This window comes from Rhincodon typus, chromosome 12, assembly GCF_021869965.1.
Source record: "Rhincodon typus isolate 14 chromosome 12, sRhiTyp1.1, whole genome shotgun sequence".
Lineage (NCBI taxonomy): Eukaryota > Metazoa > Chordata > Chondrichthyes > Orectolobiformes > Rhincodontidae > Rhincodon > Rhincodon typus.
In genome coordinates, this window is record NC_063343.1 from 4886170 (window position 1) to 4903396 (window position 17227).

The 17227-nt window shown below is 43.2% G+C and overlaps 1 protein-coding gene across 1 annotated transcript in view; it reads left to right on the forward strand.

The window, feature by feature from the left end:
- LOC109911258 (slit homolog 3 protein-like) overlaps nt 1-17227 on the forward strand; it is a 614108-nt gene that overhangs the window by 386630 nt on the left and 210251 nt on the right. Inside the window, exon 6 of the mRNA XM_048603610.1 lies at nt 7943-8014. Coding sequence (XP_048459567.1) covers nt 7943-8014 — 72 coding nt within the window. The remainder of the gene's footprint in view (nt 1-7942; nt 8015-17227) is intronic.

The following is a 17227-nucleotide window of genomic DNA, read 5'->3' on the forward strand; positions in this document are numbered from 1 at the left end:
ACTCAAGCGGGCAAGTCTGGAGATTTCTCTATTACAATGTAGCGCTGTGCACATCACAGCTGACGCCATTGCCACACAAACTGTCCCCACCTTCCACGCAAAAAGAAGTTAAAACGAATGAAGGGTTTTGCTCCATCTTTTGACTGACTGCCAATGTCACACATAGAGAAAACTCTGCGCTTGGATTTTGCACTTACCATATCAGGCAACGCTACAGGCCCAGGTGACAGCTCCCAGGAAACGTGTTGAATACATGTGGAACTGACCAGCATGGCTCTTGACCAACATGCATACTGTGACCAGGTCCATGAGGTATGCAACTATCATCCTGAAACTAGGGGAGACAATTACTGATTCAAATATTTTACCAGCTGATCATCAAGGCTCTGCACAGGGAGTGGGAGAGTTGGTGCTGGGACAGGTATTATTCCAAAGATCCTTGCTATTCATCCCTAAGGGTTTGCAGTGATTGGAAGCAGGTGGACCTCACTGACTACGAGATCATTGATTGGGGTTGTTAATCTGGGCCAATCAGGAAAGCCTTGGCTGCCCAGTATAACCAGGAGAGAGAGAGAAAAAAAAGGTATAACCAGGAGATTTAGAATCTCCTGCGTTCAGGGGACTGATTCCGAGCCAGTGATACTACTGTCTTTCAGAACTGATTTCTGAGCTCACTGGTATCGGTGAAGTGAATAGATGATTTGGTAACAGGATCCAGCCTCTGTGCTACTGTGTTAAAAATATATATATAACCAGGAGACTAGAATCTCCTCAGTTCAGGGGACTGACTCTGAGCTGACTGGTCACAGCTAGTGTACAGTGCACAAGTAAATAAAGAGTGACTCGGTGACAGGATGCTGGTCTCTGTGCGGTTATTTCAGGGTTGGTTTTATTTTCGAAATAGATGGAACAGCTATAACCAGTTAATTCCACTCAATGTGCATATCATATCTGGGTAGCAACATAGGTTTAAAAACAACACCAGTTTGTACAAACATGATTGAAGTACACAATATAGTGTGGCGGGAAACATTACTATTGAAGACTAGAATAGTATACTTCAAGCCAATATTACACTATCAACAGCCACATTTACCTAGTCCCATGTGCATCTCATACCACAGATGACCAACCTTAGCAGCTGAACACTGGGCTCACAACACAGGTTAATCTTGACCCCATCATTTCTTTTTAATATTTCCATCCCATCTGCCCAGTCGAAAAAAAAGGATATGATTAAACTAGAAAGGGTGCAGAAAAGATTTACTTGGATACTACCAGGACTGGAAGGTTTGAGTTATAAGGAGACACTGGGATTTTTCTCCCTGGAGCGTAAGGGATTGAGAGGTGACCTCATAGTGGTCTATAATATCATAGACATTCATAGGATCCCTACACTGTGGAAACAGGCCATTCAGCCCAACAAGTCCAGACCGCCCCTCTGAAGAGCCTTCCACCCTGGCCTATCCCCCTACCCTCTACCCTGAAACCCTCCGTTTCTCATGGCTAATCCATCTAACTTACACACGGACACGATGGGTCAATTTAGCTTGGCCAATCCACCTAGCCTGTGGGAGGAAACCAGAGCACCCGGAGGAAACCCATGCAGATACGCATAGAATGTGCAAGCTCCACACAGACAATCGCCCGAGGGTGGAATCGAACCTGGGCCTCTGGCACTGTGCAGCAGCAGTGCTAACCACTGAGCCACTATGCTGTGCCGAGTCATAGAAAAGGTAGACAGCCAATGGCTTTTCCCCATTGTAGTGGAGTCTAAAACTAAAGGGCATAGGTTTAAGGTGAAAGGGGAGAGATACAAAAGGATCCGGAGGGGCAATATTTTTCGTACAGAGGGTGGTGAGAGTCTGGAACATGTTGCCAGGGGTAGTGGTGGAAACGAGTAGAGTTTTGTCATTTAAGAAACATTTGGACAGGTACAAATAGGTGTGGAGGGATATAGACCAAATAGAGGCAAATGGGACTAGTTTAATTGTGAAAACTGGGCGGCATGGGCAAGTTGGGCCGAAGGGCCTGTTTCCATGCTGTAAACCTCTATGAATCCAAATGTAGATACGCAACTGATCTTGCAGCAACTATCTCAGTGAAAACTCTCACACTTGCTGCTGGATAACTAGAAGTACTCGAGGATCAGTATACAAAGTGGCAAATACATGGGAACCTGAGGGGCAACTTTTTTTACACGGAGGTTGGTACACATATGGAACGAGAGGAAGTGGTTGAGGCGGGTACATTAACAGCATTTAAAAGGCATTTGGATGAGTAGATGGATAGGAAAGGTTTAGAAGGATATGGGCCAAGTGCAGGGAAAAGGGGCTCGTGTGGATGAGCACTTTCATTGGAATGGACCAGTTTGGGCTGAAGGGCTTGTCTCCATGCTGCAGGATTCCATGACTCTATAATCTATAGGATTTGTGAGAAAGCACTTATCTCTGCAGTTCATTTGAACAGCTGGTATGGAAAGATGCGACTTGTGGTTCAGAATTCAAACGTGTGAACTTCACCTGCCAGCCAGGATTGTAGACTCAAATGCCAACTACATTTACTGAACTTTGCAGCCAAGATAAAAGCCACAAAATAGAGCTACTTCGTGTCTATGGTTTGGCACTTACAGAAGCTTTTTTTGGTTTCAAAACAGCATCTGCAGTGTGCATGCACATTTCTGGTACCGTTGTGCTAGATCCATCTTGTGTATGTTGTAATAGTGAGTGTAGAGGCAGCAACAGTTCAGGATGCACTTGTCAGAATTATACAGAGTACGTAGTTTTCATGATGTCAAGCAGTGGGTGGGATTAATTTGTTCCCAGTGCTGCTGTGTGTGTAGTTGATTGATGTCTCCTGACACTTGCAGAGTTAGTTGAAATCTTTGGTGGTTTGGACATCTGGTGAGTGCATATCAATTCCTGCGGCATATGGAGAAGACTCAGAATTGTAGGTTTCTGCTCAGACCACTTTGCTGCCAGTCATAGGAGCTACATTGGATTGTAGCATGACAGGGTGAACTATACAGAGGTGGAACAGACGAGGAGAAGCTTCTGGAAAGAGGAGGAGGAGAGCAAGTGGGAGAAGGACTCTGTGGCCAGAGTATTCAGCTAGCAATTCTTCCACCTCAGTCTCAATAAGGAAATAGAGGACAGAGTGTGTCTCGTCTGTGACGTAAATGGTGAAAGTAGCCAGAAATCACTATAACCATCCCCAAACTTCCCATTTTCATAGAGCGGGAATGATGTAAGGTTGGGAGTCTTGTTTGCATCGCTCTCAGAGGCAGCTAGCCACTTAGCTCAGCAATCGCTCCCACTCCTGTGTGCTATGGTGCGGTAAGTGTTGGAAACCCAGACAGTGCAGATTAGAGGAGCTGTGAACTCTACAGATTCAGTCAGGTAGCTGAGGTACCTGAAGAAGTATGGCACTCCTTTGAATTTAGTCATGGAGCACATTTGGCGGAGGAGGTAAACTGTCCTTTGAGAGAGGTTCAGCAATATTTGGGAAAAAAGGTAAGACACCCCTTTTAGGAGAGATCAGGGACTCTGTGGGATTGTTAAAATTCGACACGCTTCAGTGTAAGAAAGTGTGCAAACTCTGACAACATGTGCCTTTAAGCGGGATTTGTTCTGTCCTCTTTCTCTTGAAGGGCTGTGTTGTAAATCTGGTACCAAGGTGTCTGCCCCACGAAAAGCAGAGTAAATAGCTTTGGGCTTTGTTTTAAAGTAGGCAAAAGAAGCATGAGTGGGTGGAGTCAATCTCACACAGACCCAGAATTTTAGCTTTTGCCTTCAGTTGTTGAAGTTGGGAATTTGGAGTTGAAGCTGCTAGATACAGCTCTCTCTCTGCTGCTGACCAAAGCTCGAGTTTTGTCTCTGCTGCTCGATTCATTCTTTCATTTTTACCTTTCTCCATGACTGGAGAAGATCGCAAGTGATGGAAATCTTTTTTGTTGTATTTACTTTTGCTGAGAGTGTGTTTATGGGATGGGAACAGTTAATGAATAGTAGTTAAATAATATATTATTTTATTAAGTATTTTGATAGAGTTAAAGTTATGCCAATTCTTATTTTGTTTGCATATTAACTGTGGCATAAGAATAAAGAATGCTTAAAGTCTAGTAGGCTGACCAATTGAGTCACATCTGGGACAGAGCACCTTACACTTGCCTTTAAATAAAATAAAAATAAGGGTCTAGGCTATCTCTCTGATATGTTTTGAGGGGGTTTGGTCTGGACTGTAACACCTCACTGGGACTGTCAAGCTTTTTAAGAGACCTCCAAGGTTGTCAAAGTGACCAGTGAAGACATTTAAAGCTCCAAGGCTTTTAATTTTTGAAAACAAAAGAGTTATAAGAAAAGGATTGCTTTCTATTTTTCTCTATCGGTTGACATGAGCATTTGATGTGGGAGTAGGGTCATTTGGCCATTTAAACCTGCCCGACCATTCAATAAGATCACTGCTGATCTGATTGTGGTCTCATGACCATTTTCCTATTTGTGGCCCGTATGCCTTGACTCGCTTGTCTATAAAAAATCTCTCTAATTGAACCTTGAATAAATTTAGTCATACAACCTACACCACCTTCAATTCCACATAGCAGCTATACAAAAGGCTGGTTCGGCCACATCTGGAGTATTGTGTCCAGTTCTGGTCACCTCATTACAGGAAGGATGTGGTAGCATTGGAAAAGGTGCAGAGGAGATTTACCAGGATGTTGCCTGGAATGGAGGGAAGGTCTTACGAGGAAAGGTTGAGAGAGCTAGGGCTTTTCTCTTTAGAACGACGAAGGATGAGAGGTGACTTGATAGAGGTGTACAAAATGATCAGAGGTATAGATAGAGTAGAGAGCCAGAGACATTTTCCTAGGGTGGAGGTAGCTTTTACGAGGGGACATAGTTTTAAAGTGAAAGGAGGTAGATATTGGGGAGACGTCAGAGGTAGGTTCTTTACTCAGAGAGTGGTAGGGGCATGGGATGCATTGCCGGAGAGGGTAGTGGAGTCGGCCTCATTAGGGGCACTTAAGCGGCTATTAGATACGCATATGGATGATAGTATAAGGTAGGGGTGGAGGTTAGATAGACCTTAGGTTTAGGGTAAAAGTTCGGCACAACATCGTGGGCCGAAGGGCCTGTACTGTTCTATGTTCTATGTTAACCCTCTGAGATAAAGAGAAAAAAGAAGTCTTACTCCTGCCATAACAGGGGACCTCTTCCCTTATGAACATCTTCCCCAGTCCCTTCAAGATCTTGTTTGTTTCAATAAGGTCACCATTCATTGTTCTAAATTCCAGCAGGTATAGGCCTAACCTATTCAACCTTTCTATATGAGTTAAAACCAGGAATGAGTGGTGTGTACCTTCAGGAAGGCTACCATTACAAGATTATAACGTGCATGACTGACTTCACAGGGTTTCTATTAGAATGGAGTCCCGTCTATTCCATCATTTGATTGAAAGCTAAAAGTACTTTTGGACTTTTTTTTTGATGTGGGTCTATGAATTCCAGTTGCTTGTGCACTTGAATGTTTTTTCAGAGAGCCAGTCACCCTTGCTTTCCTTGGAGGAGAATCCTGAGACTAATGATCCTGAGAATAAAATGTTTGCCTGTGTATTTTGCTTCCAGTATCCTGTATCATTGTTCCCTTTCCCCTATCTCCCACCACCACCACCATTCAGGAGTGATTTTTGTTATACAAGTTCTGCTGACACTCATCTTCTAGTATATTGATAAATCATGCAAATTATGGAAAAATCAGTGCTAGGAGTCTGGAACGTGCTGCCAGGGGTGGTGGTGGAGGCAGATAAGGGGCATTTAAGGGACTTTTAGATAAGCACCTGAATATGCAGGGAATGGAGGGATATGGACCAAAGGCAGGCAGAAGGGATTAATTTAGTTTAGCATCATGTTCAGCTCAACATCATGGGCCAAAGGGCCTGTTCCTGTGCTGTATAGTTCTAAGTTCTGTAAGCCTTTTGATAGGAAAAGAAGCTTCGGCAACATTTTTTCTTAATATTTGGCATATCTATTATCCATGATAAGGGCATCAATAGAATTAAAAGATTAAAAAGTTACACATTTCATGGTAACTTGTCTAAATCTGCACGTTAAATTATGTTTTGTATCTGTAAATAGCTTAATTGCAATTCTATTTCAAATTCCCAGCCTGTCTTAAAAGCCTGAACTGCTAGTTAGATTTTCTTTCATTAGATCAGCTGAAAAGAGCATGTGTTGTTTAATAATTTCTAAATTTGCATGAATATGAAGGTAATAGAGAGATAAGGATCCTGCAAGTGAAGACAGTTTCAGTATGGAAGGGCAAAATGTGTTGGTACAGGTTTGGAGGGCTGAAGGGCCTGTTCCTGTGCTGTTTCTTTGTTCTGGAGGATAAAAACATTGTACAGGGACAGATTCTGAGGCTTTAACAGAGAATTTGTACTCCCTGTCTGTCCAGCTATTAAAACTAACAGACCCTCACACTCTCCAGTGGTTCCAGTAATACTTCTCAGTAATTGTTGTGGGATGATTTTTGTTTTCTGGGACATTGAACTCCAACATCCAGCATGAAAGCGAGGTGTAGGACTTGTGGGGTTTGGGGTCTTTGTTTTATAGTGGTGGCCAAGTCAGTGATAGTTGCTGAGGCTACTGATGCCTCACAGCACACAGTGACCCATCTGCAAGACTCAATTGCAGGGTATGCTTCTTCCCTATAAAGGAGGGAGTCACCCTTCTCAGAAAGGCTGAACTGCTATGTACAGTGCAGCACTGCAAATCCATTTCTGAAAAAAAAAATGTGACATAAAAACCTAAAGAACTGCGGATGCTGTAAACCAGAAACAACAGCAGGTCAGGCAACATCTATGGAGAGATATCAGAGTTAATGTTCCAGGTCCAGTGACTTCTGAGGAAAGGTCACTGGACCCAAAACATTAACCGATTTCTTTCCACAGATGCTGCTTGACTTGCTGAGCTTTTCTGGCAACTTCTGTTGCTGTTTGTAACAAGCAATGTGAATTGCTTGCTCTGGCTGACTCACCCGTGCACCCCACTAACACACACTCTTCCCTCTCTATACAAGTGCATTTTCACACATCATTGTGCCCTGTGCCAGCAAGCTTTTCTCTTTCCATCCATTTGCAAAGGGCTTTTTATTTCATGTCAACAACAACGCCCCTTTAAAACCTGCCCCCAAAATGCATGCTTTTGTGAGGTTTTTTTTCCTCTCTGTTTCTTTTGGTCGACCCCCTCATTGGGGTGTTGGAGGGGGCGTTGGAGATGATGGTTCACTGTCAGGGTAACATGGTTAATCCTTGTGGGGCACACGCTACAATGAGCGGACTTCAGATGAGATTTGCTGTGTTTCAATTTTGGGGAATGCAGTGTGCACTTGGATCAGTGACTGAGCATTGTATCAGGGACTTGTCAGCCAGATTTTGAATGACCAAGGAGAGAAAACAAAAGGGGGAATTGAATCATATGCGCATACAGGGGGAAAAAAATGCTGGTAGGTCTTGGAGGGCAACTTGCGCGACCTCAAATGATTTAGAAGCCTCTACTTTTAATGAAATGGTTTCAGTGACAGGACAGTAAAAGCCTGTAATGGATTAGGCCACCTAATGTAATGAAATTACTCACTCTGCCTTTAAAAAACTGCGCAATTAATATTTACAGAGAGCTGATAGGCTTCTGTGCTCGGTGGGACGCTTCTCATTTGGTGAAGGTTAAGGGGGGGAAACATAGCTCTGTGGCTGAGGGAGACAAGAGGTATCCCGGTATTACAGGGTGCCAAGCCTGAGTTTTACTAGTGAGGTGGATAATCTTTGTGGCCAGGCTTTTCGGGACCCCTGCTTGGCTGAGAATGGGAAGAGAGGGAAAAAAAGGTCTTTTATTTTGCTGGCTGTCCCCACTCCTTCTGATGTATTTGTCATTTTGTTTTATCTCAGGCAACTGGACAATAACCACATAAGTTGCATAGAGGATGGAACGTTCAGAGCCTTGCGTGACCTGGAGATTCTGTAAGTATCGGTCTGCTCTCTGTCTCTCTCTCTGTCTTTCACTCTCCTCCTCCTCCGTTCCTGTCGTTTGTAAGCTTTAACCCATTCCTGCTTTGGAGAAAGCTGCATCATATGTATACTGGGAGGTGAACGCATGCTTACCAGGCAGAGGCACCTCTCTGGGACTGCTTTTTACACACCTTTTGCAGCATGTGGCAGAGAGGGAGGCACGTGTGAGGCAAGAGAGACAGCAAAATATAAGATTCAAGAATATGTCTTGAGGCAGCTGTATGTAAATTCACAGGAACTTAAGTTGCAAGCAAGCAGAGAGAGAAAAAAAAGGGCAGAAATCAGCCCCAAAATGAAAAGGGTGAGAATGGAGCTAGGGAGAGTTCAGAGATTATCACCAAATGTCATTTTATCTGTAATTATATGATGTCTGTTCATCAACTCTCTTGTTCTGATCGGATCCTCACACTTGGAATGATATATCTGCTACGTGTACAAGTGTTTTTTTTTGTACTGGGGAGAGTGTCGGTCGCCTTTTGATCTTTTCGTACGTGCAATTGAAGCAAACTGCGTGCTCAAAATTATTAACACTTTTTGACGTGAGCTATGAATGAACGATTTGTTGTTCATTGTGTGTGTCAGTGCTCATTGCTCGGATGTCAAATAGACATCTCTCTCCCATCCCATTTACAGGAAGGTTTGTTGCGGACTCTGGGAGCTGACTGGGGATTTTCATAGGTGGCTTTTCCCTGGGATTGGGGAGATTTCAAGACTAGGGGGTCACATTTTTAAGGTGAGAGGAGAGAGATTTTAAAAAAAGACACGAGGGGCTTTTTTTTTAACACAATGGCGCACTTGTGGACTGAACTTCCTGAGGAAGTGTTGGATGTAGGTCCAGTTACAACGTTTAAAAGACATTTGGAAAAGTACATGAGTAGAAAAGGTTTGGAGGGATATGGGCCAGGAGCAGGCAGGTGGAACTAGCTTAGTTTGGGAATATGGTTGGCATAGACTGGTTGGACTGAAGGATCTGTTTCCGTGCTGTATGACTCTATACGGACTTGTGTGGCGGAGTTTGGGACATTTGTATGGTGAATGGAATAGCTACATTTGAAGAAATGTAATTTACTCTTGTTTGTCCTCTGTAGTGACTTGAGAGGAAGTGCAACGATGTCATGAGCAGTGAATATTTTCTCAGTCAGGTGGCAGGTTATTTCTGGATTTCTTGATGGTGGCTCTGTGGTTAGAACTGCTGCCTCGCAGTGACCAGGGACCCAGGTTCGTCTGTGTGGAGTTTGCACATCCTCTGTGTGGGTTTCCACCCACAGTCCAAGAGCGTGCAGCTTGGGTGGACTGGCCTCGGGAAATTGCCCCATAGTGTGCAGGGATGTGGAGGTTAGGTGGATTAGTGATGGTAAATGCAGGGTGATAGGGTGTGGGCGTGAGTCTGAGTGGGATGCTCTTCGGAGGGGGTGGTGGTTGGTATGGACTGAATGAGCCAAATGGTCTGCCTGTCCACTGTAGGGCTTCCATAAGTATTTATCACCCTCTGACCACAAAGGCACTTAGCCTTCAGTGCAATAAAGGAAGACGATCTGAAAGTGTCTGATGAACTGTGCAAACGCCTTGTAAATGATGTCTTCCAGCATTCCACATGCATTTCAACAACCAAAATACTTCTGATCTTCATGCCAATTCCTTAATCCCCTTCAATGTTGTGTGCTTTCTCATGAGCCAGCAATCCCTGGATAGCCAAGGAAGCTAGAAAGGCCAGCAGTAGAGGCATCCAGTTTCATTTTCATCAGTGACAAGTCTTTGAGCTATGGCTCACATTATCCCCCTGCCCATTTGTTTGTGGTGGCTAGTCCAGAATTTCTGATCCCTGTGCAATCTCCTGTGCTATTTTCTGACACAATGATGGTTTTGCTTTAATGACTTGGTGACTATCTTTTTGCTCAAATTTGCCCAAAACCATCAACTCAAAACTTTGAATCTCCGAAACAGGTACCGTCCTTGATGGATGGCATTTGATAAAACTCTTACAGACCCTTGATTTGAAAGGTTACAGCTTAGAGGGAAGAATGAACAAGCCAGGGATAATTTCTAGGGAAAAGCAAAGGCTGCAAGGTGACTTAATAGTCTTTCGAATGATGAAAGTGTTTGATAAGATAGATATAGAGAAGGTGCTTTACACTTCTGACAGCACTAGACTTCGAGAGGAATTCAGCAGAAAGGTCTTTACTGAGGGATCTGGCTATCACATGGGGGATTTGCAGGGAACAGTGAGGACTCATTTCTGGGGGAAGCTAAGTAAGTATGTGAATGAGAAAAAGAGGAAGGAACATCCTGATGAAGTAGGGCAGGAGGAATCTCATGCAGAATATTGTCGCTCACGTGGACCAGTTTGGCTTATTTCCATGTTACAAATTCTTCAAAAGAAAAGGGGGATCAGAAAACTGAGCACCGCTTCAATCTCGACTGCCTTGATACTGATAGATACAACACTGATACATTTTAGTGTAGTTTAGTCCAAATTCATCTTGGGACTGCAACAGGGAACTGCTGCACAAGTATTTTGCCTCAATGGTGGTTTATTTTTGTAGATATATAAAACCATTGCAGGGTGCGCATGGATCCCTTAAAGACAGCTAACTGATACCATTTGTAGAGGATCTCCTTAGGAAATGTAGCCCATGCAGAGATTGCTGTGCTCTTCGTTGTTGCTGAATAAGCTTCCCCGATCATTTCAAATGTTGAAATCCTGTGTCAGTTTAAAAAGAAACTTGCCTGAAGTTTTCTGCAGCATTTGGAAGTTTCTTCAAGATGATGACTGTTATATGTGGTCTCTGGATGGGTACATGAACAGGAAGGGTTTAGAGGGATGTGGGCCAAATGCTGGCAAATGGGACTAGATTAATTTAATAGATGAGCTGCACCGAAGGTTCTGTTTCCATGCTGTACATCTCTGTGACTCTATTGAGTGCTTTCGGAAACCTCCAGTTGCCCCGCATGTCGATCCTGCGGGGATGAAGGGTGGGCAGCAAGGCAAATATGACAAGTGTACAAATTCCAAAATGTTTGCCTTCCCGTCCACCCTCACCGAGTTAGCAAAGGACGAAAGAATGTTGCAATGGGCTTCAGGAGAAGGTGTCAAGAATGCAAGATGGACATTCTGAGTCCATTGGCTAATTTTTTTTGGCGATAATTGCTGATGAAAGCCTGCTATGGATTCAGTGGAGATGGATGCTCACTTAAATGAGTCAGCTGCAGATCCATCAACAAGCCCTCCTTAAACCCCACATTGTTTATCTCAGTGAGTCAGCTAAGTAACAGTAATCCCATTAACTGTGTGCAATGCCCTTGGATACTGATTTATTACTTTAAGAGATTGACCAAATTTTGATGTTGCAAAGTGCTCTCTTTTAGCTCTTCTGTCTCCCTGCCAGAGCAGAAATTGTCATTCTTGGCTTTTTTTTTCCCCATTGCAATGGATTAGTAAATGCCTTTATCATTCTTCCTAATGACTTTATGAAGTTTTACTGCTAGCCCCGTCTGACAGAAATAAAAATGGCAAGATGTTTCCTTGGCAACATGAAAAACTGCAGGAGCAACCTCTGAAGTGTGGTGACCCGAATATCAGATGCGGTAACGCTAGCTGTTTCTGAGCATGTTATCCCAACACAGACGCATCACAGGTCCCCTCCGCATCTCAATCCGCAATGTACCGCATAACTCAACGCCAGTCTCCATGATCTCACTGTCCCACTGTTAGTCTGAGCCAATGCTGTTTCCCAGTGCTGTCTGCAGTCTGGGAAAGGTGCATGGCTGAAGCTTTGGAATTGGGCCCAGACATTACATTACCCGCATAGCTGCACCATCGCTTCCTCATCTTGTCCGTGTTCTGTTGAGTCCACTAAAGTGCTGCTACCATCACGATCCAGGTGCATTTTGCGTAAATCCTCAGCTGTACCTCCCCACCCAAAGAATTGCTGCAGTTCAAAAAAAAAAGACTTTGGGATTTTTTTTGACCGCAGTGATAAATCAGTAACAGTCCCCCTGATGTCAGCACACTTGAACGAGCATAAATCTCCGCACTCCGCAATCAGGAGATGGGAGGGGAAAGAGCGAAACTGACCAAAGGGAAAGCGGCGACATGGGGTGCAGTGCGCTGATGCAACCAGAAAAAAGAACCAAGATGTTTAAGTGTACCGCATCATCTCTATCTGTTCACATCTTGGTGATGCACTTTCAACAAGAAGCATTTGACCAGGAGAGGTACGTTTCTTCATGAATTCTAGGCCGGTTCTTATTTGCAGGATCTTGTTGGTGCACATTTCATCTATTCCGCTCGTGCAGTTGAGCGAAAGCGAGGAATTAACTGAGGGATTGTTTACTTATTCTATCATCTTTGTAAAGTTAGAAATCATTAGGCAAGAGATGTACTTACCTGACTGTGGTCTCCACATTATTTGATTCTATATTGGTTATATCCCCTTCTTGCTTTAAATCTTGTTCCTTTGTTTGATGTGTTTCAATTTGGTAGTCGGCTTAGCTGTTTGAATTGTAGCTAAACTCGGCATACACTAATGTACAACACTAAGATATTGATATTAGTCATACATGTTACATAATATAATGGTTAAAAGAAAGGATCTTTCCTATGTATTTCATTTGTGCTGAGAACATTTTGTTCAATGGTTTTCAGAATCTTATCGATTCTGATATTGAGGGGCTGCCTCTTGTTGTATGTTTATTGGGTGGCAAGAGCAATTTTTGCATTGTCTGGTACCTTAATGATCCTGCAATCCTTCCATGAGCATGACTTTGAACATCAGGATAAATGAGTCTTGTTTAATTTGAAATTACCTTCCCTTTTGTCTGCATTGAATGCGGTGAGATTTTTATGAGTTTTCGCATCCCTCAAAACTCACCCTGTGCCAAGGGAGTTGATCGCAGTGGGAACAAGGGAGCGGGTGCTGTGTTAAGCCTCAATGTAACCAGGGTAAGGATATTGTTCTATGCCACTTGTGTGTTATCCATTGACAGCCACTGGAAATGCCCAGATGGAATTATCAGCTGTGAAGTGAATCATCCCTGACTTTCCACAGTAAGATAGATGGTTATGCTCATGGCCCAGGCTTCCTCATGAGAAATGGCAATGGAGTGGTGGGGTTGAGGTGCCGGTGGGCTGCCGGTATCTTCATTCTACCCCAGCGTGATTAAAGACAGAATGGGAGGGGAGAAAAATCAGAAAACTTATCCGAAATCGACATTTTCCAAATCACTAGATTTGTGCATGCTCTGTACTCGCGGATCCCCTTCAGAAAAATACAATACTCGCTAAAAACATGTAAATCTTTTCACATTTCCAAGCCAGATGCCAATCTGGCCTAAGATCGTACATCCAGAGTTTATAATTCACCTCTACCAACAGCATGTTACTGTTTTAGAGCACGCTGGCGGTGATGTACTACTCAATATAAGCAACAAGCACTCATGATGTAGTTGGTGGAAAGAACTGGGAGTAATTTTTGAGCCCGCTACTGCAGAAGCACTAATATAGTCTGCAATGACACAGCCCGAAATTGACAAGTATCTCTGTACTGATGTTAGTGCATCTCTCTCACACACAGGTCAGACTCAGTAATTCCTCTCAGCCAGCATCCTGTGCTGCTCACTTTATTTCAACGGAAGCCAAAGTGTATTGCAATCCAAAATTAAAACACTTATAGGCATGTCACTGCAATAAGTTAATTCACCACTGACCGATGAACGGTTATAGAGTCATAGAGCTGTACAGCATTGAAACAGATCCTTCGGTCCAATTCATCTATGCTGACCAGATACCCTAAATTAATCGAGTCCCATTTGCCAGCATTTGGCCCAATTATCCCTCTAAACCCTTCCTATTCATCTACCCATCCAGATGCCTTTTAAATGTTGTAATCGTACCAGACTCCACCACTTCCTCTGGCAGCTCGTTCCATACACGCACCACTCTCTGCGTGAAAAAGTTGCCCCTTAGGTCCTTTCTAAATCTTTAACATGTAGAATTTACCTTTGGACAGAAGGAGTGTTTGAACATCTTCTCTTACAGAAACAGTGGTGATTGGTTGCAAATCAATTCCATTTTAAACTCCCTTTTCCAAAATGTGCTTCAACTCTGCAACTAACTGAGAAACTTCAAAGCTGAGGGTAGGGTCAATTTCTGTGAATTTTTGGAACCTCTTATCGTCTTTTAAGGAACCATTTCTGCTTTCTCTGTTGATATCCTCTGGAAATCCAAGTGAGTGATACAGTAGGAGTCTCACAGCAGAGCGATGGAGCTAAGTAGTTTACTTGTGCTTTGAATCTTCTGTCTGATGCCCTAATGTTTGTGTTAGTGAATCCACACACTCCAGCCCAGAATGATGCCACTGTGAATCCATTTGTGCTTTCTTGCTGTTCCAACCGACGCTCTCAAAATTTAATATCAGTAAAAATAAGAACAGAAAGTTAGGGCAGACAGTGTATGTTTATAATCAACATTATCATTCCTAACTGGGAAACCAATTGCCAGGGAGTGTTAGGGGCAGTTGGATCATATTTAGAAATTTTTAATTGAGTTGAATGGTACCTTGTAAAAGTTGATAAAATCATGAGGGGCATAGATAGGGTGAAGAGCCAAGGTCTTTTCCCCAAGGTGGGGGAGTCCAAAATTAGAGGGCATAGGTTTAAGGTGAGAGGGGAAGGATTTAAAAGGGACCTGAGGTGCCATTTTTTCACGCAGAGGGTGGTGTGTGTACGGAATGAGCTGCCAGAGGAAGTGGTGGAGGCTGGTACAATTACAATATTTATAAGGTACCTGGATGGGTATATGAATAGGAAGGGTTTAGAGGGATATGGGCCAAATACTGGAAAATGGGACTAGATTCATTTAGGATATCTGATCGGCATGGACAAGTTGGACTGAAGGGTCTGTTTCCATGCTGTACAGCTCTATGACTCTATGACTAAAACAGCACATCAGTTTGATTTGATTTTGAGATTCTGAAGCCTTGATAAATCCTTCTTTTCCAGTGAGTTTGAGTACTGACTTCTGATGTAAAGAGAGGTGGTAGCTGGGAATGGAAACATTCCCCTTTGGTTCAAAGATGTTCCTTTATCATTTCAAAGTGAAATTCTGTTTGATCTTACCAGTTTAATTTTTAAGGAAGATTGAAATACTTTTTCTATTTAATTTTAAAGCACCCTGTTTACTCTGTTAACTTCTGATGCTGACATGCTCAGAGTTCACCCTGTCAGAGACTTATTCTGTATACCTATAGCTAACACTGCCACTCCCTACTCACAGTAATGCTTTCTCCGACACAGGCTTTCGGTTTCTGACCTTTACTATCACCGAAGTATACAGGTACACGCTTGTGTATCACCAGCATGTTCTCACACTAATACTAGTTGTGATGCCTCATCCATTCTCGCACATGTAAACTCTCTTGTGTTCAAATTCACTGCACTGGCCCACATATTTGCCTTTCGAGTCATACAGCATGGAAGCAGACCCTTCAGTCCAACCAGTTCATGCGACCATAATCCCTAACTAACCTAGCCCCTTCTGTCTGCATTTGGACCAAATCCCTCCCAGCCTTTCCTTTTCATGTACTTATCTAAAAGGCTTTTAAATGTTGTAACTGGACTCACATCCACCACTTCCTCTGGAAGTTCATTCCACACACAAACCACTCTCTGTGTAAAAAATTGCCGCTCATATCTTTTTTAAAATCTTGCTCCTCTCACCTTAACAGTATGCCCCCTAGAATTGAAAAGACACCTGCCATTTACCTTATCCATACCCCTCATGATCTTATAAACCTCTATAAGGTCACCTCTCAACCTCCTATGCACCAATGAAAAATGTCCCAGCCTCTCCAGCTTAGTAACATCCTTCCTAAAACTGGGAGACCAGAACTGGACACAGTATTTCAGAAGAAGCCTCACCAACATCCTGCACAACCTCTTTAGAGTCATAGAGATATACAACATGGAAACAGACTCTTCAGGCCAACTTGCCCATGCCAACCAGATTTCCTAAATTAGACTAGTTCCAATTTGCCAGCATTTGGCCCAAATCCCTCCAAACCCTTCCTATTTATATACCCATCAGGATGCCTTTTAGATGCTGTAGTTGTATCAGTATCTGCAGAAGACGTCTGTTCCATTTCATGTTTTTTCTCTCTCTCACAGTCGGTGTAACTGTGTCTCACTTACCAACATTGTTTCATGTTCATCCCACGTCTTTTAGATCAGTTGTTCCAGTTCTTAGACTGAAATTGGCTGGATTTGAAGAGTGGACAAGGAACTTGCATGGCACTGATATCAGTTCAGACAGCAGCGCTGCACTTCACTGCTCACAATGGGAGAATATGAACAAACAAATCAGGAAAAGGACTGGGCCGTTGAGCTTGTGCCATTCAATGAGATCGTGCCTGATCTGATTTTGACCTCAAATCCACATTCCTGCCCATCCCTGAGAACCTTTCAACCCCCTTGCTTAAGAAGGTTCTGTCTGCCTCAAAATTAATCAATGTCCCTGTTTCTGGAAAGGACAATGTTCCAAAGACACAAGACACCCTGTGAGAATCTCTGTTTTATACGGGTGAAGCTCATGTTTAAACATTGACCCATCATCTTAGACTCTCCCATAGAGAAAACATCTCTCCACGTCTATCCTGTCAAGACCCCTCAGGATTTTAATTTCAATCAAATTCTTTTTTCATTCATGAGATGAGGGCATCGCTGACCAGGCAGCATTTATTGTCCATCTCTAATTGCCCAGAGGGCAGTTTTGAGTCAACCATATTGCTGTGGGCCTAGAGTCACATGTAGGCCAGACCAGGTAAGGATGGCAGTTTCCTTCCCTAAAGGACATTAGTGAACCAGATGGGTTTTTCCTGACAATCGACAATGGGTTCATGATCATCATTAGATTTTTAATTCCAGATATTTCATTGAATTCAAACTTCACCATCTGCTGTGGCGGGATTTGAACCTGGTTCCCTCGAACATTATCTGGGTCTCCAGATTAACAGCCCACATTGCCTCCCCCTGAAATTGCCTCTCACTCTTCTAAAGTGGATATAAGCCTGGCCTGTCCAAGTTTTCCTCGTAAGACAAAATTCCATTCCAGGGATTAGTCTAGTAAATCTCCAAAATACTTCCAAAACATTTATACCCATCCTTCAATAA